This window comes from Canis lupus, chromosome 21 (assembly GCF_011100685.1).
Source record: "Canis lupus familiaris isolate Mischka breed German Shepherd chromosome 21, alternate assembly UU_Cfam_GSD_1.0, whole genome shotgun sequence".
NCBI lineage: Eukaryota > Metazoa > Chordata > Mammalia > Carnivora > Canidae > Canis > Canis lupus.
Window position 1 is genome coordinate 31,776,689 of NC_049242.1, and position 25,713 is coordinate 31,802,401.

Consider the following 25,713-nt stretch of genomic DNA (forward strand, 5'->3'; position numbering starts at 1 on the left):
GGAGGCTCACAGGAGGTAGCTGGCTACAGGCTCAAGTTATGTAGGAGGCCCCTGAACATTCGAGATGATAGAGGAAACTCGCCAATTCAGTTGTGGGGTTTTTTTCTTGTTGCTTAGCATTCTGAAATAATAGAATAAGGAGAAATGCCTGGTTTTATAATCTGTTAGGGGAAGTTACACCCTCTTCTCTCGTTGTTCCTAAGGAAATATACTTGCATTCATCTGTTGTCTCTTGCTCCTGCCAGGGCCAACCATGGCCGGTCCTCCTCCGCCTCTGATTATCAGGCCACAAAGACAGGGGTCTCGTGTACGAAGAGGGTGAGAGGAGAGAGGCTGCCGTGGACAGCTCCCCACCCTTATTCAGAAAGTTGGCCAAGGTCTTTCTCTCTTTCTGTCATGTGCTCTTTCCCCTCTGCTCTCCGCTCAGTGCACACACTGAACATCTTGCGTCAGCCAGCATTTACTGAGAGTCCACCTATGTCAGGTTCCTTGCTGGGTTCTGAGGACTAAAAAGGTAAATAGCACACGCTCCTTGTTCTCAAGCATATTAATTTAGAAGGAGGGACGGACATAGCAAGGAACCCTATAACCGGCACTGTAAGTGGGATGATAAAGGTGAGTCCCAAGTATGCCAGAAGCAGGGTGGCACACCCAGCATCTTCAGGTCCTGTGGGTAATGGTGTCAGGAAAGGCTTCCTTGGGCTGGTGCATTGGGAGAAGGTCTTAGAATATGCAGGATGTGAAAATGTAGTTGGAGAAAAGCATCCCAAACAGAGGAGAGACGGAACACAGGGAAATCCTGCTGTTTGTAGGGAGTAGGAAGTGGCTCAGTGGAGGCTGAACTGAGAGTGTGGTGAGGAGTGTGGCTGTGAAGGTGAATCTTATCGGAGGAGCCATGGAATACAGCTTTGTTCCTGAAACAGTGGGGAGCCATCAAATGCTTGGGAGCAGAGGAGTAATGCCATGGGCTTTATGAAACATATCCTGCGTACTCTGGGAGAGATGGGCTGAAGAAGAGTCAGCCAGAAGTGGGAGGCCTAGACTAGAGGAGGCAGCTTGGCAGCTGGAGGGAGAGATGGGGAGGAGCTGAACGAGGGTGGGCTGCGCGTTAGGACAGGTGTCAGGACCTTCCGAGAGCCTGAACGGCACTGTGGAAAGAGTACCATCAGAATTGAGGTTCGAACCTCAGTTCTGGTTCTGTTCTCCAGCCAGGTCAGGTGACATCCCATGCACCTCTCTGGAAAAGCTCAGATCCACAAGTGCTAGGTTCAAAAAACAAGCAATGAAAAAAAGAAAAAAAACTTTTTGTTATAAAAAAAAAAAAATTCAAACATACACAAAAAATTGGAAAGAACCGTGTAATGAATCAACTCATCAGCCAACTTCAACAATGAGCCCTTGCTGGTTATATCTCTAGGGGATAATTTTTTTTTAAAAGATTTACTTATGCATTTGAGAGAAAGAGAGAGAGACCGAGAGAAAGACTCTCACGCAGACTCTGTGCTGAGTATGGAGCCTGACATGGGGCTCAGTCTCACACCCCTGAGATCACCATCTGAGCCAAAACCAAGAGTCAGACATTTAACCATCTGCGCCACCCAGACGCCCCTCTAAGGGATAATTTTTGCAATGAGGCTTTTTGAAAGTATTTGAGTTGAGGCTACATTGGAATCACTTCTCTGAGTCTATCATCAGGTTGATGCACTGAAATAACTTGATGGCCATTTGTTTCTCCTTGGGTGTATAATGGTGTGCCCATGTGTGTGTGTTCTCTGCTGTGAGAGGGGCAGTGAGGGCAGCTTTCTTTGTGTTCTGGAGCTGAGGAAGCAGCACACTGCCAGCAGGTCCTATCGGTGGGTAAGGCTCTCTCTGCCAGGGGGCAGGTGAGATGTGGACATGGGAGAGAACGGAGGTATGGACGGCCTTGGAAGGGCAGTTTGCTGGGTTGGACACCCTCGTTAGTCACTCACTGAAGGATTCCTGTGGCCCGAGAGCCTGATTTGTGCTGACCAAACTGACAAGGCCAATCTATAAACCAGAAGCCAGTGGACTAATTTACTTCGGTGAGCAATGGTTGGTGGCCACAGCACAAATAACCTGTCTTCCCAGATGGCTCTCCTGGCATTTCCCAAAGGTGGATTACAGGGCTCTCGGCAGGTTGCTGGGCAGCCAGGTTCCTGGAGAGAGGGCATTGGGTGGATAGTAGGGATGTCCCCAAGCTGCTGATGGGGCCTCCTTGCTAGTGACGAGTACCCATAGCCCCAGAGATGCTGTACCGGTCACCAGTGTGCTGTACAGATCAACGCTGACCAGTCCTTCTACAGGCACTACCCCTTCACCCCTTCACCCTCACCATAGTGGACATTTGTTAATTGATGGCACTACTTAAATGCCCTCTGCATTTGGCACTAATTGAAAAATAAGACCAGGAGCCAGACAGCTGGAGACTAGGATCCCCCCCCTCTGGGGCTAATAAGGATGTGGCCAGGAGGGTTCCCAGGGCAGCCCTCTCCTCAATTAGCATATCTGCCTGGGTCAGAGACCTAGATGACTACCTCCTGCTGGGGACAGGCCACTCCCCTGTGGCAAGGCCTCTGGAAAAAAGGGAAGAGTGGGGTTGAGCCACACGTGCTAGTTTCCTTCCCCCATTCCCTCCATCAGATATACAGCTGCTCCCCAGGAGGTGAAGGCTAAGAAGGAGAATGTCAGCCCCTATTGGATGTCCCAATGGCAACATGAGACAACCCAAATGGGGGTGTAAGCATGGGTTGTATGTCTGCAGCGATGCTCTTGGACGGTTAGGGGTGGGGATGCTGTCTTGGAGAGAGAAGAATCGCCTTGAAGAATTAATTTTGATGGACAGAGACTGGAGAGAAGGGACCTTTAGCTTGAGGGACAGCTTGAAAAAGGCACAGCAAAATGAGAATGCTCTCTAATGGCTGGAGTACCAAGAAGTAAGAAGAATGAGGTTTGGAAGTGGCCAGGCCCAGTGAGGAAGGGCTGTGGAGTGGGGTTAAGAACATGACCTTGGAAGACTGCCTGGGTTCAGCCCCATCTCCACTGCTTCCAGGACATGTGATTTGACCTCTGCAAGCTTCAGTTGGATAACCACAGTTCTGAATACTGAGGTATGAGACACCTGTAAATGCTTAGCTCAGTGCAGAACAAGTGTTTTAAAAATGGAAGCCATTATTATTGCCATCATGTGGCCAGGATGATTTGGGGTCAGCCAACAGATGCCTTAGATGCCAGCCGCATCAGTCTGGATTGCTGTGGGAGAGGCCAGGCATGGTGAGAGGAGGCCCTCCAAGGCAAAGATTCTGATACCTGAATCCCAGGCTGGGTGGCTGCGGGGAGGGGCGGGTGGGGACGCACCTCCCTGCCTGGAGCAATCTGCAGGCGCCTCTCTGCTGTGGGAAGGCAAGGGGGGCCCCAGGAGAAGGTAGGGTGTGCAGGTCAAGCAGGCCAGTTGCTGCCCAGAGAGAGCAGGACCTTGCTGAGAGAGCTTCTGATCATGCTGACTCTCGGGGGCTGCACGATGAGCATTTGGAAATACTTCGGTCTGGAGCTTACAGAAGTAGCCTAGTGTTACGAGTGGTGAGCATGGGGATGAAATATGGATTGTCCGGAGAGAGACTGCAAAAGGAACAGGAAGAGAGCTGAGCAGAGAATCTGCCCTGGAGCAGGGGCTGGGGGCACTGAGTGGAAGCTGAGACATAGGACATTTAGCGAAGGAGGAAGATCCAGAAGAACCAGAGAGCACTGTGTCCCAAATGCCCCAGGAGGTGCGTATTGGAGGGGTTTTGGTGTGGGGGAGATGCCAAGGAAGGCAATCCCAGCCGACACTGACTGCTCGCTGCTCTAGATGCTGTGCTCGTAGGAACGCATGGAACCTTCACAGCCACCTCTGAGACAGGGGCCTCAGTTACTCCCATCTGGCAGAGGGTTAAGCAGAGGCCCAGGGGACCCCTGGCCCAGGACCATTCCACACAGGGTCTGACCCACGGTCCAGCTCTACGGCTCCACATGCACTTTATACCCACCCTCCACTGCCTCTCACAGGGGTAAGAATGGACATAGCTTAGGGGCAGGGGGGCAGCAGCAGGGCACAGAAATGGGGGTCTCCTGGCAGCAGGTACCAGGGAGAACAGATGAGCCCTTTGGCAGCAAAGCCAAGGAGAAACGTGAGCTGGTAGCCAAAGGCAGTGTTTTAGGAGAGCAGAGGCCATAATATTTGCGTGGGTCAGGAGGAAGGAGTCCCCAGGAGAGGGGAGAGAGGCCAGACTCAGCTTAGGGAACCGCGGAGAGGCTGGGCCTGGTGGGGCTAGATTACCGGAAGTCTGAGGAGGAGAGAAGGGGAAGTCTGAGGAGGAGAGGAGGGGAAGTGAGCATTCCGTTTCTCACCAATGACAGATGTGGTAGTGCGCTGAGGGGGAGTCTGGTAGGAAGGGCACACCAGATTAAAGATCTGGGTGCATGAGGGCCTTGCAGAGCGGAGCCACCTGACCTTGTCTCCCCGGGCAGGGAGACTTGGGGTGAGTCGCGCCCCGGAGGCAGTGTGAGCTGGGGAGGAGGCTGGAGGGAGGTGGGCAGGTATCAGGTGCTGACATGCAGCCAGGCCGACAGGACCTACTGTAGAGGGGCCCCATCCCTGCCCTCCAGAAGGAGGGGGTGCTGAAAGGGGCTACAGAGTCAGAGGAGGATGTGGGAAGGCTCCTGAGGTGGGCAGTGGAGGGAAGAGGCTGCCGTGGCCTGGTTCTTCTCAGGGAGAAGGTCCTTGCTTCCTGCTGCATTGTTGCTGGAAAATGATGGGTGGCTGCCTTAATTTTGATGGACAGAGACTGTTGTGACTCCTGTTGCCTGATGGGTAAAGGCCAAGTTCTGGGGGTGAGATGAGAGACCCCTCGTAAGCTGGCCCTAGTCTTAGTTGCTCTCACTCTTTCCCAGTTCTCTGATCGCTCTGAGCTGCATGCATGCATGAGTGTGCACACACACACACGCGCACACACCTGCTCCCCACCCAGCATACCTTGGGATACGTACACGCCTCACTCCTTTTGTAGTGCATCTGTGTTTCTGCACGCTGCCCTCTCTGAAGCTTTCTGGGATGGCCCACCCTGCACTCGTTGCTCCTTCCTCCCGCCGCCTTGCCCTGGGCATGCTCAGCTTCCCTCTCCCTGGAGTGGGCTTGATGCTCTGTTGTTGCATGCACATATCTTTCTGGAATCACCAGGGCTTCTATGATGCCAGCTCCCTTTTGATTGCTCATCCCCTTGAAAGAGTAGGTGGTAAACTGAGCCTTATTATCCATAAAATGATCATCAAATGGTCAAGTTTTGAAGCTCAGCTTTGCAAGTAACTTCCATGTGATGTCTTACATGTTACTTGCCTGTTGAGCTAGTGATGTTGGAAAATTGACATTAGCAACTGAGTTTCCATCTGAACTTGATTTTGGAGATGATGGGAATTCCAGGGAAATGATGTTTTTTCTTCTCACAAAGGAATATCATGATGACTTTAAAATTAGACCTTAATTTATGGATTTCTGAAGTCGAAGTTGGTCAAAGCGAAAGTTTGTTGGCTCTGCCTTATGGATCCCAGGTTGAGGCCCAGTCCTGCAAGTAACCTTCCCACGGATGAAAGATGAAAAGTTTTGGCCCTTGGTGGATTAACATTCATTAATTTCCTCTCGGTGCCTACTACAGGGTTTTACCAGTAATGGGGAGCAAATAGTATTTGTTAAATAGATAAACAAATCTAAAAATATATATGTTGATTTTTATAGGTCATGCATTTTTATAATTTTTTCTGTCCTGTGTTGTCTTTTTTTGAGTAAAATATGCTCTTACTGTAACCGAGTTGAGGGAACTCAGGGCATCCAGTGTCCCGGTGAAGGTATTTTATGAAGGGCAGAAGTCAGTAGTGTCTTGGCCCCAGGTGCTCTGAGCCCTGTTTGTTTGGACATGGAGACCAGCTTCCCATCTCCCAGCCTTCACTGCTCTGAGCAAATCTGCAGGGGAAGGCAATGTGGTGGGGAGAGCTGGCAGGGACTTTGGTGACAGACAGACTGGATGCCACGGAGGGACTCTGAGCAACCATGTGACCTCAGCCAGTGTCTTCACATCTCTGTGTCTCGGTTGCCTCTTTTGTAAAATGGGGCTGGTAATTATAATCCATCCATCGCAGGATGGCCGGGAAGATTAAATGAGGCAGTGAGGACAGAGTATTTTCACTGCTGCTTCTGTAGGACCTGGAAACCCTCTGTGAACTCCTGGAGCAGGCGGCTTTTACAGACAGGTGGAAACTGCAGGCACAAGGTAGTGTGCCATCACTTGCTGCCTCGTGGATGGTGGTGGTGGGGGGGGCAGGGGCAGGCAGCGAGATCTTCAGGCCTGTAAGGTGTTGTGCCTGAGGCCTGGTCCTTCACATCCTAGCCTGGAAGGGGACACTTCTTTATGTCTACTCCTCAGACCTGCTGTTTTCTGAGACTCTCACAAGGAAGGGAAAGAACCTTCCATATCAAGTTCTCTAGGTAGCTATAGTGAGCCCCCACTGCAGCGAAGACACAGATGTACTTGTAAGCACAGTGTTAAGAGGGGGCATGGTGATGCTCTGTCCCCTGGACACTGTCTGGCTCCCCAGCTCCCTCCTCCCGGAGGCACAGATTCTGGCCTGCCTGTCCCCCTCTCCCCCCCAATCCCTCTCCTTGCTGGAGTACCTGCGTTGCTTGCCTTCTGAGATCTGTCCAGACCTATCCTCGGCAGGCCTGGGTTGAGGCCTGTGGCCCTGGTCACTGAGATTCTGTGGCCTCTTCACCACAGTAAGCTCTTGAATCAGGAAGAAGGACCAGCTTGGAGACAGAATGTCAAGAGCAGAAATGGGGGGCGGGGGGAGGTGAGAACAGTCAGAGGAAGGTGAAGCAAGCGTCTAAAAATATTAAGCAAAGACCTGGATGGAAACCCAACATCGGCTCTTTAGTGTTCTGGAGCCTAGAAGGTCAGATGTGCTGTTTGGGTGTGAGCCAGGACAACCTCACGCTCTCTCACACTCGTTTCCTGGCCAGACCTCGTGCTCCTCCTTGTGGGCTGGGCTCATGGTGTCTCACACTCATGTCTTTGAGGGTGGTGTTTCTCTTAAGAAGCTTGCCATTCCGAGCAGGAGGATGTTGGCCCTGCTCCTGAGCCTGGGGGACGGCTGAGCTGGGAAGAAGGCTGGCCTCACGGTGCCTAGAGGTGAGGTGTCTGCGCCTGATGGCTATTCCTTACCATTCTTCTGAGGAGGGTGCTGAGCTGGGTGACCAAGTCTCCGGCTATTATTGCACGTTGGTAGAAGGGCTGTTTGGGACCATGGAGCCTTCTCTGAAGGACTTGAGCTCTTTGGGGAAGAGCTTAAGTGGAAGCATCTGGGTTGGGATGTGCCAAAGGAGCCTGGTGGAGGAGCGGTGACATGTGATAAGAATTGGGCTGGGTTTTCAATGGAAGGGCCAAAAAGAGAAAGGGCTCCTTCCAGCGGGTCCCGTGGAGCTGGGCTCTAGCACAAATGTTCTTAGGGATCTTTTGGAACTCGCCCAACAGGGAGTGGCTGGGAATGCCCAGCACACACAGCTCACTAACTGGCACAGCGGGAGAAAAAGACGTTGAGCAAGAAATACTGCATTTGTCCCCTGCTGCCCCAGCATGGCTAGCCTGTGGCCCTCCTGGCAGATCTCAGCCCAACTCCCCCCGCCCCCCCCCAGCCTCAGTTTACCTGGTTGACCAAACAGAGCAGCCTGACCTGGGATGTTTAGGCAGTAATGAGAAGCCCATGTGTGAAAAACATTTTTAAAGCTGAAACCATCAAACACAGGTTGGTTGTCAGGGGTGACTGGTACTGTGATCCCACTGCCACAAGTTCAGCAGCTTTTTCACCGTCAGAGGCTTTTTTTTCTCGCTCTTGTGCAGTTTTTCTGAGGCTGCTTAAGCTTCTGTTCATTAGAAGAGGAAATCTAGGCTCTACGTGTTCCCTTTTGGTCAGACTCAGATACTAAAGGCGATCAGCGATCTGATAGCAGCTCTCTCAGCATCCTGGCCCTTCTGTCCTGCTCCGACTCCTGTCTGTTGTGACATCCCCCTCCTCTGTCCTGACGGAGAGTCAACGTCTGCGCTCTTGTCCTTCAGTCCTGCTACAAAGGCGGTGTCTGCGGGCCCCACCATTGCACTGAGGCCATGTGGGCTGCTTTTCCTCTTCATTAGGCTCTTCCCTTAGGGGATAGAGACCTCCAGACCAGACAGGACCTCAGGCCTCAGGGCCTCCCAGGGCCCCTGCCACTCACAGGGGCTCTCAACTCCCAGTTTAGACCAGTGACCTCTTTATCCATTTTCTCCTTTTTGGAATGGGAACGTCTACCCTATACCTGTCCCATTGTATTTTGGAAGCGGATAACTTGTTTTAAGAACCACAGGTGGAGAGGAATTTTGCTCCTGGTCAGCTTCCAACTGACATTCCCTCAGGCAGATCTGTGGCTCTGTCTGTCCATTCAACACACAGAAGCTGGCCTTCTCTGAGCCAGGTCCAGGCCCGAACTCTGGGCTTCTGAGACATTGCCCTGCCCACGAAGCGCTTACCACTTAGACAAAGTCACACACCTAAGTGGCTAGTGCTCTAGAGAGTTCCAGGTGTTGTAAGGGAAGTCTGTCATGGGCATGGAGAGGGGGACTGAGTCAGAGCAGTCACCTCCATGTGAGGGATGGGAGGGGAGCCCTAGAATCATGATGCCGGAATTGGGCCTTGAATGAGGAGTGGGAAATCAGCAGGTGGAATGGGGTCATGGACTAAAACGTTACATGTTGAAGGGGCCTTACAACAAAAGCAGGGGGGTGAAATGGTTAGTGCTCAGGAGGGGGCCAAGTATGGCTGAGAGAAGTATCACTGCTGCGGTTGTGACCTCCCGCCCAGCTGTATACAGAGGACTTCTACATACGATATCTCACGGAGTCCCCGTAACCCCACAGTGTGTATATTTTCACCTGCACTTTATAAATAGGGAAAATGAAGCTCAGTGATCTTAAAGAACTTGTCCAAGGGACATAGCCCATGACGGGAAAAATGTGGGCCCAAATGCAGCCGGACTAGAGAGTGCGTGCTCCTGACTTCATTTTCTGGGGTAGGAGCTGGTGAACAGTGTTGTACAAGTGCTGGGGTGTCTCAGTGAGGCTTGTGACACAGACCCCGTGCTCTGGGCAGCAGGGTGGAGCTTCAGGGGTGTGTGAGAGTCAGGCTGCAGGCAGGAAAGGAAGTCAGGAAGCCATGGTGGTCATTCAGGTGGAAGACGATGTGGCCTGAAGTGGGCCAGGAGAACAGGAGGGGACAGATGTGAGAGATGATGACGAGGGAGACTTGGCTGGATGTGGAGACCAGCTGGTTGTGGATGAGAGGCGGGAAGGCCTGAGATGACTCCCAGGTCTGGCTTGGTTACTTGCAGTGGCATTACCATGGTGGCGGTGGGGGTCCATATTGCAGGAGACCATCTTTTGGGGCCTGCCAAGCATGAAGGCATGGAGAGGGAGATGGGTGTCAGGTGTGGGTGTGGGACGGTGCACACATATCTCTCAGGCTTTACTTTCCCACAGACAATGAATAGTTTTATCAGTGAATCTGTGAACATGTCCTCAGGACTCACGGAATGGGGGTGTCCTCAGAGGCCAAACACATGGAAGAGTTGCAGGAGAGATGGCTGAATACTACTCCTTCCCTCCCTTTTCTGAAAAAATAAGAGAGATTGGGAGATCACATTTAGGTAGGCAGGATCAAGGTTTCCTGGAAGAACTGGCTTGAAGAGGAGATGGGGATCTAGGGAGGAAAGCTTCTGGCTTGGGCATGAGGCAGGAAAGCTGCTGGCGCAGTCAACTAACAACTAGAATCTGTCCGCCGATGGTAAGACATTTTGGTGGGGATGGGCAGAGGTTTGCCCCGGGGGTACGATGGAAGTTGAAGTTTCAACCAAGTAGGCTGAGTGCACGTGGTAAAAGGCATGAATTCTAGGGCTCGATGGTGAGCCCCTGAGACTTTCTAAGCAGAAGAGTGCCAGGTTGGAGCTGTGTTGCCTTCTGTCATTGGCTCTTCAGCTTCATTGAGTATCAGAATCCCCCGAGGAGCTAGGTAGGGCAGGATACACGGTCAGGCCCTCTTCTGCTTACATGGGGCTGGAGCTCTGTGCTTGTGTTGTTCTCCAGGTGACTCTGAGCACCAGTGTCTGAGGACCCCTGAGTTGGGCGATTCTTCATGCTGAGTGGGTGGACAGGGCTGCCTGGAGGCAGGCAGCCAGTTAGGAGGCTCTTGCAGGAGTCTAGGGTGAGGTAATGCAGGGACAGGTGAGGCTGTGGGAGCAGATGAGATCACCTGCAGCGAGCACTGGGCGAGAAGACGATCTCTGGTCTGACTCAGCAGCACTTGGCTCCCCCGATTGCATCCTTCTCCATCCTGAACCCTCTATTTGGTCTAGGGCAGCACTTTCCCAATTCTCCTGGCTGTTCCTCCTCAGTCCCCTTTGTTTTGTTCTCCCTGATGGCTGTGTTGAAGTGTTCCAGAGAGTTCTCTGAGGCTCTTTCTTTCTTTCTTTCTTTCTTTCTTTCTTTCTTTCTTTCTTTCTTCCTTCCTTCCTTCCTTCCTTCCTTCCTTCCTTCCTTCCTTCCTTCCTTCCTTCCTCCCTCCCTCCCTCCCTTCCTTCCTTCCTTTCTTCCTCTTTCTTTCTTTCTTTCTTTCTTTCTTTCTTTCTTTTTCTTTCTTTCTCTTTATTTCTCTCTCTCTCTCTGTCTCTCTCTCTCTGTCTCTACTATGTGAACTGCTTCATGCAGTTATTTTAGATTATATCTCTCTGCAGATGGCTCCCAAACTCTCTCCAGCCAGACTTACCTCCAAACATCAGACTCATATTTCCAAATGCCTTACTTAGCATATCTTCCTAGTTAGGCACCTTATTATTATTTTTTTTTAAGGATTTTATTTCTTAGAGAGAGAGAGAACACAAGCAGAGGGAGGGGCAGAGGTAGAAGGAGAAGCAGGCTCCCTGCTGAGCAGGGAGTCCACCATGGGCTCGGATCCCAGGACTCTGAGATCATGACCTGAGCGGAAGGCAGGCAGACTCTTAACCGACTGAGCCACCCAAGCACCCCCTCCCTCTTAGGCATCTTAAACCAAACATTTCCAAAACCAATCTCCTGATCCCCTCTTCCCCCCTAGTTGTTGCTCCTGAAGCCCTCCTCTCTGGGACTCAGGGCAAGCCATTCTGACGTCTTTTCCCCATGTCCACTCCATCAACATAGCTTGCTGGTTTTGCCTTCAACCTATATCAAGATTTGGAACATTTATCACCCATCAATTTGGTCCAAGCTACCTTCATCTCTCACCTGGATTTCCTGTGTTCACCCATGCACTGCATTCCCACCCACCCCCTCCATTTTCAGCCACAGTGTTCCTTTGTGAAAAGATATGTTAGAACCTCCTGTGCTCAAAACCCTTTTCTGGGTTTCCATCTTAGAGGCAATGTGGAAGAATGGTGTGCATCCTCGGCAAGCTACCTAAATTTTTGCTCATCGGCAAAGTGGGAGAATTACCTGAGTGGTATGTGGGGATTATGTGATACAGTGTTGGATAAACTCCTAGCATGGAGCTAACAGACACCTGCCTGAGAGGGGAAAGGAACACACACAGAGTCTCTACTCTGTGCCAGGCACAGCATACATATTACCTTTTAAAATCATTTGGATTATTTTTATTTTGATCACTACTACCTATCTACACAATTTAAACAAATACTTGTATATGATTTGTTAAAACAGCTGTTGTCTCCCCACCTACCCTCCCCATTGCTCTTCCTCAGATGCAGACTCTTTACATTTTTTAGTATTTTTATCCATATTGCTGAAAAAATGCTTGTTCTCCTGCTTTATTATTTTTTTTTCATTAGTGACTTCTGAGTCCACCCTCCAGGAGGTGTGGACTCCACTGCCTTTCCAGCCCTACTACCCCCACTACTCACAAGCACTATCCATCCCCTACCAGGCTGCCTGCACACTTATGGTTAGATTGCCACATGGTTTTTCACTGTATGGTCTGTGGTTACTTTTTGCTTTTTGGTCTCTCTGCAGTTTCTTTTATCACTCACTTGGTTTTCTATTTTCTTATCATTGAAGTCAACAAATTCCTCACCAATCATATAAATCTCTTTGGGCGTTCTGATGCCTGAGGTGTCCTGTGATTTTCGTGTTACCAGAGAAATCTCTCCCAGAGCTTTGGAAAGCTCTCCGCCGTGGACCAGCCGCCCTTTTACGTTTGCTGCAGAGCTGTTGCCCTTATGTCTCCTATCACTTCTCCATGTCCCTGTGGGTTTATGTCTTTCAAAATAAATTCTTCTACCTTCGTTGCAGTGGATAGCTAAATTAGATGTTCAGGTTCAATCTGCTGCATTTACCTGATGTCTATCTTGTTTACTTTCACTGGTAACAATGCGATATAGAGGAGACTGTTGAGTCTGAAAGGGGTTAAATAACTTGTCTAAAGACCCATGGCCATTATGCCACAGAGCGCATGTTTTAACTCAAGACTGTCTGGCTATGAAACCTATGCTCTTTCTTCTTTGTCCTCTGAAAACACAGGTGTTATTGATTGATATGGGATTTGACTGCAAACGTTGGCACTGCCATCAGTTTCCCTTGTATGTCTTCTGTCATCTTCATTTTTTTTTTTAAGTCCTGAAAATGGCTTCTTGCTCTCTTATCCCAAAGAGACAGGTCTCATATACCCCTTTAAAAAGCTGTCTCCCAAGCATAGGAATAGCAATAGGTATTTCTTAACCATTTAAGAGCAACTCTGGTTTCTGAGCGACCTGTAAATTATGGGGACAAGGCTTTGGTTGGTTGTGATACAGTGACACTTCTTTACCACCTGGTGGCCTTGTAGGGAAGGAAGAGGTGTACAAGGAGTCCAAGTTTGGTTGGTGGTGGTAGGTTCTTGCCTGAGAGTTCCTTTCCCAGGCCTTGCCTTCTACTTGGGGGCACTGTCCTCCCCCACCCCTCCACCTGGATGCAGCTGCCAAGGGAACAGGCCCTAGTGCTGGCTCAGCTGTGTCCATGGCACAGGAGGAGCAGGGGCACCAGGGACTCTGGTGCTGTTCCTGATTCCTTCCTTTGTCTGGGCCATTGGAAGCCTGCCCAAAACACTTGTAGCTCTAACTACTTTTACTGAGAGAAGAGTATTTCATAGAATGGAATGGAAGTTTGCACTTCAATATGGGTAGGATAAATCAAGGTTACTTGCCCTGGACTTATCTTCATCAACAGTTCCTGCTAATGCAGTATCTAAATCACCAGCCGCCTAAGAGTACATCAGATAATGAGCAGCTCATTGTGGCTCACTTTCTAAATTTCAGAACCCCTAATCCTGTGCCCTGATGAGCTTCCAGGTGCCAAACTGGTGTTTGTGTGGTATAGTTCAGGTGGCTATGACATCTGTCATTTGAAACATGGCTGTCCTGTATTGGCTGGCTATATAGCTACGAGGTCATTTTCTCTCTGGCTGGTAGCAAAAAGGGTAAAGTTCAGTGGTAGTGGGTCATCGTCATGGATAAGAGGACGACAGCATCTAGAGAGGCCTGTGGGTGAAGTGAAGGGTGAATGGTATGTGGGCTACACCTTCTCTTAACATTCCCACCTCTTCTTTGTAGCTAGAGATGAGCTAATCTCTTGGTAAGAGAAGTCGGCCTGTGCCTCCACCATCAAATGCAGGGCTCTAGTAATAGTCCAGACGTCAGAGAGAATGAAGACTGGTCTTGGCCACTAGAACAGCTGTCACTGTCCTGAACTTGTTAAGAGCAATGTCATCCGCTGTTTGCTCCTCTGCTTCCTGGGCTGGGGAGGGGGGTGTGTGTGCACACTCCACCGTGGAGTCCCCTGGACACACTGGGTCCTCCTCCGGTGTTGTCCACACTGTGTCAGGCCCCTGGCTGGTGGCTGGCCCTCTCCTGTCATTGGTAGAGAACGTGATTCCACTTCCACTCCCTACCACCTGCTTAGAGCTTGCCCTGCTTTTCGCGTGGGCCTTTGGAGTCTTCCCTGGATTGTGGCTCTCCCCCAGCCCCTTTGGGTTGTCGCCTCTTACCTCGCTTCTCCCCAGGAGGCGTCCAGGCATTCACCTGCTGGAGCTTTGTGCACTTGAGCTCGACATCCCTCATGAACCCAGGCTCCCAAGGGAGGAACAGGCACTAAATGCTGCTGTTGGACCTGTTTGCCTCTGAGGCCCCGAGTTCCTTGAGGGCAGTGGTTGTCCTGTTGTCCTGTGTTACTGCTAGGAGCTCCAGCCTCAACTGCGGCCCTGAGGAGAAAGTGCCTCCCAGCTGCCAGAATGGGGATGGTTGGTGACTTTGTGGCCTCCCTGTTGTGATAAGAGTGTCTGTGCTCACGGGTGGGGACTGGAGGCCTCACATCGATGGCATATTTGGGCCTTCAAACATGTACCCCACACCACTGACACCTCACAGCAGCCCTGTGACAGAGGCCTGCGGGCCGCTTCTTACCCAGGTGCCTGCCATCACCTCAGACCCAGCAGGTTTGGAACTGAGCTAATTAGTTACCCCAAACAGGTTCTGGCTTCTGAGCGCTTCCAACCTTACCGGCCCAGGCTCCTGGGGTGTAAATATGATACACCTTTGACTCACATTTCACTTCACACCACCTCCCACGGGTCCACCCAACTTGCCATTTGCCAAGTACAAACTCATCACTGGGCAGAAGGCCCGTGGACCTCCTTTTACGGCCCTTCTGTTGCAGAGGGATGCGCCCTGGGCCGTCGGCTTGGCATCTTCTAACTGTCCTCTCCCTTCTACCCTGATAGTAAGACCCCAAATGGGACCTGTCTGTTGCAATGTGAGATCTTTCTTCTTAAGGATCTGTCATGTTTAAATCGGAGACCACTCAGTTTGTTGTGTGCTGGCATCCAGACCCCTGAAGTAGTGGGTGTGATTCCCAAGCTCCTCTAATTAATTGCCCTTGTCACACTTATGTGAATTCTGTGAAAGGTTTTGACTCATCATGAGCAGCTGGATGCTCCGGTATAATCTCATCAGCCATTTTGATATTTGCCAACTCCATCCTGCCTTTACATGCTTCCCTACCTTTCCACCCTGCTCTGCCTAGAATAGCATTCTCCCCTTTGTCTTCTGAGAAAGCTTCTACTCATCCTTCAAGACCCAAGGAAGCTACATACCTGCCCCAGTCAGCATACCCCCAGTGGCTTCATAATTATTTGTGTATACTTTTGTCTTCACTAGACTACGTGATCCATGGGGGAAGGGACTAGGTCTGTTTTATCGTTATCTCCTCAGCATCCAGCACAGGAGGGTTTAGGGAATGTTGGTGGGAAAGACCTACCCATTTACTCATAAACTTCCTCATGCCAGGCACCATGCTAGGCACTGGGCACACACGGGGTGAACAGGGTAGACAGGATCCCCCTGCCTCCCTGGGATGGGTGAGCAAGGCCAGTTAGCAAGGAATCAAGGATATGGACCAGATACTTTGGAACTGCTGTGCTTCAAAGGGGCTGCTGTAGATGGAGGTGTGCAAGAAAGGCCTCTCTCTGGAAGACACATGGGAGCTGAAGGGAGCTGAACCCTGGAAGATGAGAATAAATCAACCATGGAGGGAGCTGGAAAAGCACACTGAGGGCTGAGGGGATGGCAGGTGTAAGGTTGCAGAGGTGAAGGTCTTGGAGTGTGTTGCGGGGGAGGGGCAGACAGGAGATCAATGCTGCTGGAACAGGAGCAATGGATTGGCCTAGCCAGATCCTACACTGCCTCTTTCATGGATCACAGTGAGCAAGCAGTTTGGATTTTTCTTTGGGAGTAGTGGGAAGTCCTCAGAGGGAAGTATTTCAGATCTTCAGCATCTCTGAATAGGTGGGAATGTGCTGATTATTGGCCTGTTTCTGGTTCCCCTCCCCCCTTTCTGGTACTTCTTTCATCACTACCACCGCCACCCTGACCCTAAGCTTGCTTCCATCCAGATTCTGAGATATGCACACCGAGTTTGTGGTTTCCAGCCATCCAGGCTGCTCTTCTCAGCAGGGGCAACTCTCTTCTTTGCTGCAGCCTTGCCTGGCTCCTGCCACAGCCCTAAGGTGCCAATGAGGCTCCCACCCCCTCCGCAAACTCCGGTTCTCATTCCCGAGTCGATTGTGCAATGGTTCTTGGCCTGCTGAAGCCCAGTGCCTGTTCCCAAACCTTCCTTGGCCTTTGCTCCTATGAATCACCACCCTCCCCCTCCAACAGGCATCATTGCTTATCTCTCTTTGCCATGCCTAGGGGAACCAGCCTCTTGGACTTACCTGGGTTCTCCCTCCCTGAGCCTACCCTATTGAGCTTAAAGTCTCTCATCCAGTGAGCTGTCCTGGCACAAATACATCCTGAGATGATTGCCTCACTTCAAAAACAAAAACGAAACAGCTAGCATATATTGAGCACTTGCTATCTATAAGGGAATGTACTAAGTATTTTCTATGAAATATTAAATCCTCATTTAATCATGACCTAGACCTGGTGAGTTAAGTGCTGGTATTTTCCCCCTTTTACAAATGAGGATGCTGAGGCTCAAAGATCACAGAATAAATGGCAGAACAATGTTCAAGCCCAGACTATTTGAACTGCTACTGCCTGGTCCAGTCCCCTGTGATTCTTTGTGGTCCTAAAATTTTTATCCACACCATCCCCAAAGCCACTTTTCTGTGGCTGTTCAGTTTACTTTCTTCTCTTTGAAAGTCCAACTTCCCAGGAAACATGAGCCAAGGAGACCCTCGAGATTCTCTGTTTCCTGGCCTGTGCCACCCGTGGAGGAGCCAGGCCTCTGTTCTCCATGGCACTTAGGCCCATTGGGCATATGCATGGGTTTTGCTGATGGAGAAAACAACAACTCCTGCCTCCAGTTTATAGACGTGAACTAGAGATTACAAATACTGTTGTAAGTCTGTCCCTGCCACCCAGGGAGTGGGTGGGAAGCAAAGCAAGAAAAATGAGAAGAGGCTGCAGGAAGACAGTGTAACTAAAAGACCTTTGTAGAGGCAGAGCTGTCTAGAGGTGGAACCAACTGCCATCTTCCCCATTATTTTTATTTTTATTTTTTTTTTATTTTTTTAAGATTTTTATTTATTTATTCATGATAGTCACAGAGAGAGAGAGAGAGGCAGAGACACAGGCAGAGGGAGAAGCAGGCTCCATGCACCGGGAGCCCGACGTGGGATTCGATCCCAGGTCTCCAGGATCGCGCCCTGGGCCAAAGGCAGGCGCCAAACCGCTGCGCCACCCAGGGATCCCCATCTTCCCCATTAGACAGGAGACTCAGCACTGGGGGAGTGGCTGGACTGAGTGTGCTTGGAGAAGCTCTCCAGTCCCAAGGAGATGGGATGCTGCTCCTTGCATGGTATTGGGTAGAGTAGAAGTAAAATGGTAAGAGGAAGTGTTCCAGGTTCTTGGGACAGAACTCTCCCCACGACAGTGTGCCGGCAGCCTTCCTAGGCCAGGCCCCTTTTTGACATCTGAGAAGTGAAAGTGGTAGTGGAGGTCTCAGCCTGGACCGTGTCTACCCAACCCATTGCAGGTGCGGGACAAATGCAGCTGGAAGACAGCTGTGTGCCTGCCCAGACTGTCTTGATCCCCTCTGTTGGAGGGCACGTCCTTTTGAGTCACTTTTCCTGACTTGTAGGGGAGCTGCCCCAGTGCTCTCTGTAAATCTTCTGGAACTTGGGACCCTAATGGTGGCTCCTAATTTCAGAAGCGAGTGGGATCATATACTAAAGGTTCATGGAGATGGAGCTCTTGTCTCCCTCTACAGATGTCAGAATCAGGGGCGGGGATGCGGTTGCATGTTAGGATTCTTGTGAGACTGTGCTGCGTGATGAAAAGGAGGGTTTGAGGTCTTGCGTGCATGGTGTGGACCTTTCTGTAACTTTTCCTTTGTTTTGTGCTTGAATTTTCAGTAAGAGAAGGAGAAGACTGAGGGGAAAGGCATCATGGCTTCTGATGCCAGTCATGCACTGGAAGCTGCCCTGGAGCAAATGGATGGGATCATCGCAGGTACAGTCAGGGAGACCTCACAACTGTGGCTTGCGCCCTCCGCCCTTGAGAAACTGTTTTCTCACATTTGACTTTTCTTTCTGGCACAGCAAGAAGCCCCTCGGTAGATTTATTTTATTTTATTGTGCATGCCATCTCTTTTTTTTAGTTTAGACTTGTAGAATTCTTTGAATCCTGGCATGAGGTTAGGTCTGCCGCGACAGTGTGGGCACACTGGATGTTAGCATGTATCAAACCGTGGCCCAGCATGGGTCCCGGATGTAAGGCGGTTTGGCTGCAGTAGGGTTACCTTTACTGCAAATTTGCCAGAGCACATTATGGCTTATCACAGTCCAGCTGAAGTGAAACTCCAAGTCTGGCAACTTTGCCACCCTCGTGCACTTGTCGACTCCCTTCCCAGCTGGTCTCCAGTGTGTTTGGGAATTGGGAGGCAGTTTGGTATTGATTCACCTCATCACCTAAAGAATGTTCTTGGAGCACCTGGGTGGCTCAGTCGGTTAAGCATCTGACTCTTGATTTTGGCTCAAAAGCATCAGACTCCGTGCTCAGCAGTGAGTCTACCTGAGGATTCTATTCTCTCTCTCCTTCTCCTACTGCCCCTTCTGCTCATGCGTGCGTGCTCTCTCTCTCTCTCTCTCTCGCTCGCTCTCTCTCTGTCTCTCTCAAATAAATAAATCTTTAAAAAAATCTCCCTTATTGGGCAGCCCGGGTGGCTCGGCAGTTTAGCGCCTGCCTTCAGCCCAGGGCGTGATCCTGAAGACCTGGGGTCGAGTCCCGCGTTGGGCTACCTGCGTGGAGCCTGCTTCTCCCTCTGTCTGTGTCTCTGCCCCCCCCCCTTTGTGTCCCATGAATAAATGAATAAAATCTTTAAAAAAAATCTTTTAAAAAAAAGTCCCTTATGCCATATTGTGTCTTACCTGTCATAACTGACTTAACATTCACATTATTCAGTTAGCAATATTCCCTAGAAAAGATCCAGCAAAACTGGTTAATTGGAAAGGACTGCCAGTGGGCTATTTGGGCTAATTAACTCTTTGATTGGGGGAACCCAATCAATATGGATTGATTAGAATAAACCTGTCATTGAAAATCTTTCCTGAAGGTCTCAGGTCCTCTTTCTGTCCTGACCTGATAACAAGTCAGTGGCCTTATTTTCCATGCTGGGCGTGCTTCTTTGGGCCCTGGCTCTTTATTGTGTGGAGCTTCTGTTGGAGGAAGCCAGGGAGGCAGGCTTGGGCTAAGTGTGGCTAAAGCCCAGGATGTACATGGGTACCTGATACTGCCATTTGCCAGACATTTGCTTCACTTTCCACCCTGAAGAGAGAATCTGACTCACTGAGGCTTCTGGGTGTTGGTGCCCAGGGTGGGGTTGGGGGAGGCATTGTGTGTCGAAGATTCTTCATGTTCTTGGTGGGACTGTAACATGTTCTGTCATCTGTCAGGCTCTTAATTTCTCAGTGAACAGAATAGCTCTTGAGAGGCCTGACTAATGCTTTTCAGAGGCTCTTTAGGTTGGGATGTCCTGTTCTAGGTTAGGGACTCCAAAGCCCCACTGAGAGGCAACAGTCAAGAGCGTAGATTTGCTAGCAGTGCTTTACACAGTCTCGTCTGGAAGCTGTGGGGGGCTCATGTACATTGAGATCAGAGCCACAGGGACACCTGGGTGGCCCAGTGGTTGAGCATCTGCCTTTGGCTCAGGTCATGATCCCGGGGTCCTGGGATCAAGTCATGCATCAGGCTCCCCACGAGAAGCCTGCTTCTCCCTCTCCCTATGTCTCTGCCTCTCTCTCTCTCATGAATAAATAAATAAAACTTAAAAAAAAAATAGAAGAGATCAGAGCCAGGGTCAGACCCTCAAACCTTAGAGCTCTTGGATGGCTGTGAAGGATGAATGGACACTTCCTAAAGAAGACAGCTGGCATGGGGTCAGTTCTCTTCCTGCCTCCCAATTTCTCCACATTGGCATTCCTAAAATGATGAAGCCGCTGGCGAAGTGCCCTGTTGCAGAGAGCTGTATGTGACCCTCAGGGCCTTGCCTTAACACAGGATCTGCAGGTGAGGATCTAGGATGGACAAGGAGGAAAGGCCTCTGTGATGGGTTGTACAAAACCCAGGAGGCCCATCCTTCTGTCTTTCCAGCACAAAGTTCTCCCTTCTTCTTCCTTTTCCTTTATCCTCTTCCCTAGTTGAACCCTCTTTAGGCTGCGGTGACTGGAACAGGTGTGAGAGTTTTGTAGCAAGGCAATCTAAGACATCCCAAGGCATTCTTTGCCAATTGGTCAGTTGGTTCGGGAGGAGCTCCTGGAGCCAGGCTGCTTGGCTCAAATCCTTGCTCTACAACAAACTCTTGACCCAACCAGGCCTCAGTTTCCTCATATTTAGAATGGGAATGATAGTAGTACCCACCTTCGAGGGTTGCTATTTTTATACACATAAGGTGCTAAGAACAGTGCCTGGCATATCGTAAGCACTATAAAATGTTGGCTTCTGATAAATTAATGAGGAATAAGAAATCTTTATTATGGTACATCTTCTCTAGGGACGCTGTAGAGTTCTGATTTATTCAGGACCTTGTCTTACCCATTTGAATTCTGTGCCTTTCATTGTGTAAGACTTGTGCACGCCTTGTTAGACTTCCCCTGGGCCTGCAAGATTCATGCATAGTCTTCTGAGGTCTCTGCCCTGCTCCGGGCCCTTTATGGGCTCTTCCACCCAGCAGCAGAGCGATCCTTGAAACGTACATCAAATCACAGCATTCCTCTCTCCAGAGCGCATCAGTGGCTTCCCATCTTGGGATAAAATCTGAAGTCAACACAGCTGGCACTTCTAGCTGCCATCTGGCCTTTGGCCACCTTTATGGCCACACTTCCTATCACTTTCCTCCCGCCTTCTTGCTTTAGCCTGCACACCAACTGTCTTAGGACCTTTGTGCTTGCTCACCACCTTTGCTGGAATGCCATCCTCCAGATACCCTCAGATCTGATCTCTGCCAAAATGTTGCCACATCAGAGGGGTCTTCTCTGACCTTCTCTAATTGGCCTCCTCCCCCTCCCATCACTCTGTTCTCATATCCTGTTTATATTTCTTTATAGCACTGATCACCACCTGACCTATTACATTCACTTTTGTCTCTTGGTGTATCATCGGCCTCCTGCACCAGGTTGTAAGTTCCATGAGGACAGAGGCTTTGCCGCTCCATCTCCAGCACCTCAGTTGGTCTACAGCACGTATTAGGTGTTTAATAAGTACTTGTCACATGCACATTTTATTTACTTCTGTGAACAGGTTCTCTTTCTCGTTGGTTTGGGGCCAGTTGTTCATTTCTATATGTATCTTCTCTGGCTGTGCACTGAACTTCATTTATTATTTTTTCTGGTACCTTTCACTGATTCTTCTGGAAAAACAAATCACTAATTTTTTTTTTCAAATCACTAATTTTTTTTTGAAGATTTGGTGATTGGCCTGTCCTGTGAACCATCTCTCAAGTAGTAATTGGCTCACACAGACATTTGACAGGAGCTATTTGGCAGATAATTGAACATTGAGGTAATTAGTGAGTGTCTGGAGGGTATATACTCTACACCATTTGTGATGACAAGAATGATAATTATTGAATGCCTTTGTGCAAGATGCTCTTCCACAAGATTATTAACACCCTCCCGATATCTGAGGTGGCTGGGCCAAACTGGACCAAAGAGCTTAAGAGTTTTTAAGGTTGTTGATGTGGACCAGGGAGATAGGACTATTGGAGTTTGAATCCCAGCTCCATTACTTAGGACTGACTGGATGTGAGATCTTTAGGCAAATGGTTTAATCCCAATCTGAGCTCACTTTCCTCATATATAAAATAATGGTATTTGTACTCATCTCCTATTATTGGGAGGATTAAATTAATGCAAAAAAGGCACATATTAAGTGCTCAGTCGGTAAGTTACTGTTTTGTCGAGATTGGTACTGACATTAGGATTTTCACCACCCAAGGTTACAGTGCTGGTAAATGTCAGGATTTTTAGTCCAGGGCCATCTGAGTCTCTTCCTGGCTGCTGTCATGCCTGCATTGGTTTTATGATGATGTGCTATAGAGCCCTGGGGGCTCTGTGGGGCCATCTATAGAGAAGAGTTAACTGAGAGAGGAGTCAAATTCTGGTTTTGCTCCCAATCCTCTAGCCAGAGTGACTTTGCTCTCATATCTTTTACATATCAGACTTCCAAGTAAGGATTCCTTCGCTGAAAGGGTGGCAGCCAAGAGAAAGTTTGAAAACTGTGTTACCACATCATGATGCCACAAATCCTGCAGAAATGACATTGTTATGTGAATATCTATATCTTCCTTTCTGTATTTCTATTTTCCTATTATTTTGAATGATTGCTTTTGCATCTATTAAGGTGCTCAAATGAGTACTCAGGGACTGTATTCTCTCACTTTCTGAAGACACAATTACCACTTATTTCAAATGGAGGAAATTTTTACTGGCTTCCTACACACCCCACAGAGCAATCATTGATGCAAAAACAACACAGATTCCTCCTAAAACGGACACAGTTCCTTCAATAACGATGATTCATAGTTGTAACACTTCAGAACAAGGGATTTCCCTTTATTAATTACTCTGTACTATGATAGGTTCAGGTTCATTTTCTGAAACTCTCCAAAAAGAGTACACTTAGGACATGTGATATCAATATTTATGTAATTAAGTCTTTAATGCAAAAAAAAAAAAAGTCTCCTTCCTCCAAATCAATGTAAACAATGCAAGCAATCAGGATATTATCACTTAAACAACCAGGCCAGGGATACTCTGAGAGGACATCCTGACGCACACATGCCAGATATGCTCCATGGCATGATGACCTTTATCTCAAGGCACTCAGTGGCTCTGGAGGTGTGAGGAAAAGAAATGCATTGATGGCAGAAACAGGACTAGTAAATGAAACTCCTTATAAGGTTGAATTATTGAAACCTGAATGAGTGTTTCCTGGGTGTGACTGTACTTAATCGGAACCTCAAAATTCTGTACTAGAAAGTTGGAAAGAGGTGACTTTAAAGACCCCGGAACCTTTGTCAAAATGATTTGTTTCTAGTACAAAAGACCATTGTTGTTAGCTTCCAGTACAGTGTTAACCTTTGCTCTTGCTCCTGATTAATCCCAGTGATTTGGTCTGCACATAATACCATAATTGAATTACACTGTTGACAATTGAAATTGAACTATATATTGCTCAAGTACATCCCTCTGGATAACCCAGAGCAACTGCCACATATTGTCATTTTGCATGAAGCATAATTTGTGGGCTAACAGGTTCAATGGCTGCTGTGTGAGGCCATTTCTGTAGTAGTACCAGAGAACCCCGTGGTCAGGACACAGAGGACCACTTATTCCTCTTCACTGAGGTAGAAGTTCATTCAAGCAGTCATCTGCAAGCTGTACCCATCAGTAAGGAATAGGCAAAAGGAACCTGTTTTATGACAGTTAAAAAAAAGTTGCTCTGGACCTCTCTGCTAACTCTGATTCGTGTCTTGGTGTTTTTGCTTTTTTTTTTTTTTTTTTTTTTTTTTTTAAGATTTAGAGTTGGAGCAGAGAAAGTTCTGGTCAAGGCTGAGATTATTCACACTTTCCCAAAAAGTCTTCAAAATGAGAAAATCCTGCAAGTCTCTTCCTGCCTTACACCCCCATTAAGATCCTGCTATTCCACAAAAGCTTAAACCCACAGAGAGGTGGTTTGTGTTCCTGTTCAGATCTTCGGTTGTAAGACTAATTCTCTATTTTTATACTGAAGCATAATTACTCAATAGCTCAGGGTCTACATTTCACTTGACTTTTTATACCAAATTCTGCGTGAATGGTCAACATGGAATATTGGGGGCTATTGTAAACAGAGGTTTAATTTTATTAGCAGTAGCCAGTTATTTATTCAAGCATGATGTTAATAAAATAGGCATATTCTGAAAAAAAAATTACTTCAGGCTGCTGATAAGTCCATGCACTGAACATGCTCAGTTAACTGGTCTTGTCCAAGCCTTCTCTGAGGTGGGTCAGCATATAGCAGTCATCAGTAAGTGGGGCAGAACCAAAACTTGCCTGTTTCTCATTCAGGACTCAGGTTGAGAGTGCTCGGCTTTCATTATGACCCAGAGACAGTCAGAATGGAAGTTTGGAGATGTCCAATGGGCTGAGATATCAAAAACGATTCTTTACGTAAAGAGATCAAAATGGCCCACGGAAAAAAAAAAATGGCCCATGGTGGCAAGCACTGTTCAACAGACATCATTTTGTTTTTTCCCTCACTGGCAGAGCTCTCCTCCAAAACTTTAGGGCTACATAGCCTCATTTTCTATTCTCTAAAAGAGTTTGAGTAAAACTGGAATGATCATTTCTTCCTTATGTATTTGCTACAGTTGTATAGGAATTGACCTACGAAACCAAGTGGACCTGGTGTTTTCTCACTGAAAGATTTTCTTTTCTTCATAGTTATAAACAATGTCTTAAATTCTCAGTTGAGTTTTGGTAAGTTATATCTATCTAAAAATTTGTGCATTTTACTGAGATCTTTAATTTTGTTTCTCAGGTTTTTTTTAAATAGATTTCATTTATTTATTTGAGAGAGAGAACACCCTCTTGCATGCTAGCTGAGGGAGGAGCAGAGGGGGAGGGAGAAAAGAGGGAAAGAATCCTGAGCAGATTCCTTACCTGACAGGGAGCCCATCATAGGGCTGAGATCATGACCTGAGCCAAAGCCAAGAGTCAGATGCTTAACTGACTCTACCATCCAGGTGCCTGAGGGTCTTTAATTTTGTTAACATAAATATGGCTATCATAGATTTTTAAAAATATTTATTTGAGAGAGAGAATGCATGTGCATGCTCCTGAGTAGGGGGAGGGGCAGAGGGAGAGAGAGAATCTCAAGCAGACTCTCTGCTGAGCACAGAGCCCTCTTGTGGCTGGATCTCACAACCCTGGGATAATGACCTGAGCCAAAATCAAGAGCAGTCACTTAACCTAGGCTCTCTGGTTATCATATTTTTTAAAGATCTGCTACACTTCTTGTATCTCTGTTTATATTCCTAATATTACTTAATTGTACCCTCTGTTTTCTTTTATCTTGCCAGTTATCTTTTTTTTTTTTTTTTTTTTTGAGAGAGAGAGAGAGAGCGCGCACATGAAGGGAGGGAGGGGAAGAAAGAAAGAAAGATAATCTGAAGCCAGCTCCTTGCCAAGCACAGAACCAACACAGGGCTCTTACAACCCTGAGATCATGACCTGAGCCAAAACCAAGAGTTGATGCTTAACTGGCTGAGCACCCAGGTGCCTCTTGCCGGAGTTATCTTTTTTATGATTATTTTCAAAGAAGTGAGTTTTGCCTTTGCTGATTAGTCTCCATTATATGTGTGTGGTATGTTTTTATACATTATTTTATTCTGTAAATATATAAATATGTATATCTATATATCTATATCTATCTATTGGTCCAGGTTCTCCAGAGAAACAAAAGCAATAGGGTGTGTGTGTGTGTGTAGAGAAAGAAATTTCTAAGATATTCGTTGATTGATTGATTTTAAGGAATTGGCTCATGTAATTATGGAAACTAGCAAGTCCAAAATCTACAGGATAGGCCAT

The 25,713-nt window shown here is 48.4% G+C and overlaps 1 protein-coding gene across 9 annotated transcripts in view; it reads left to right on the plus strand.

The window, feature by feature from the left end:
• Nucleotides 1-25,713, plus strand: part of PPFIBP2 (PPFIA binding protein 2) — a 170,079-nt gene that overhangs the window by 15,154 nt on the left and 129,212 nt on the right. For 6 of the 9 annotated variants that reach the window (XM_038568934.1, XM_038568938.1, XM_038568937.1 and 3 more), the window contains exon 2: nt 18,001-18,097. The exons of 1 other annotated variant lie outside the window; for it this stretch is intronic. In XM_038568934.1, coding sequence (XP_038424862.1) covers nt 18,034-18,097 — 64 coding nt within the window. In that variant the 5' untranslated portion in view covers nt 18,001-18,033. Of the gene's footprint in view, nt 1-4,501; nt 4,536-7,212; nt 7,233-18,000; nt 18,098-25,713 lie in introns of those variants that run through there. 2 more of the 9 variants (XM_038568935.1, XM_038568936.1) reach the window with 2 other exon arrangements.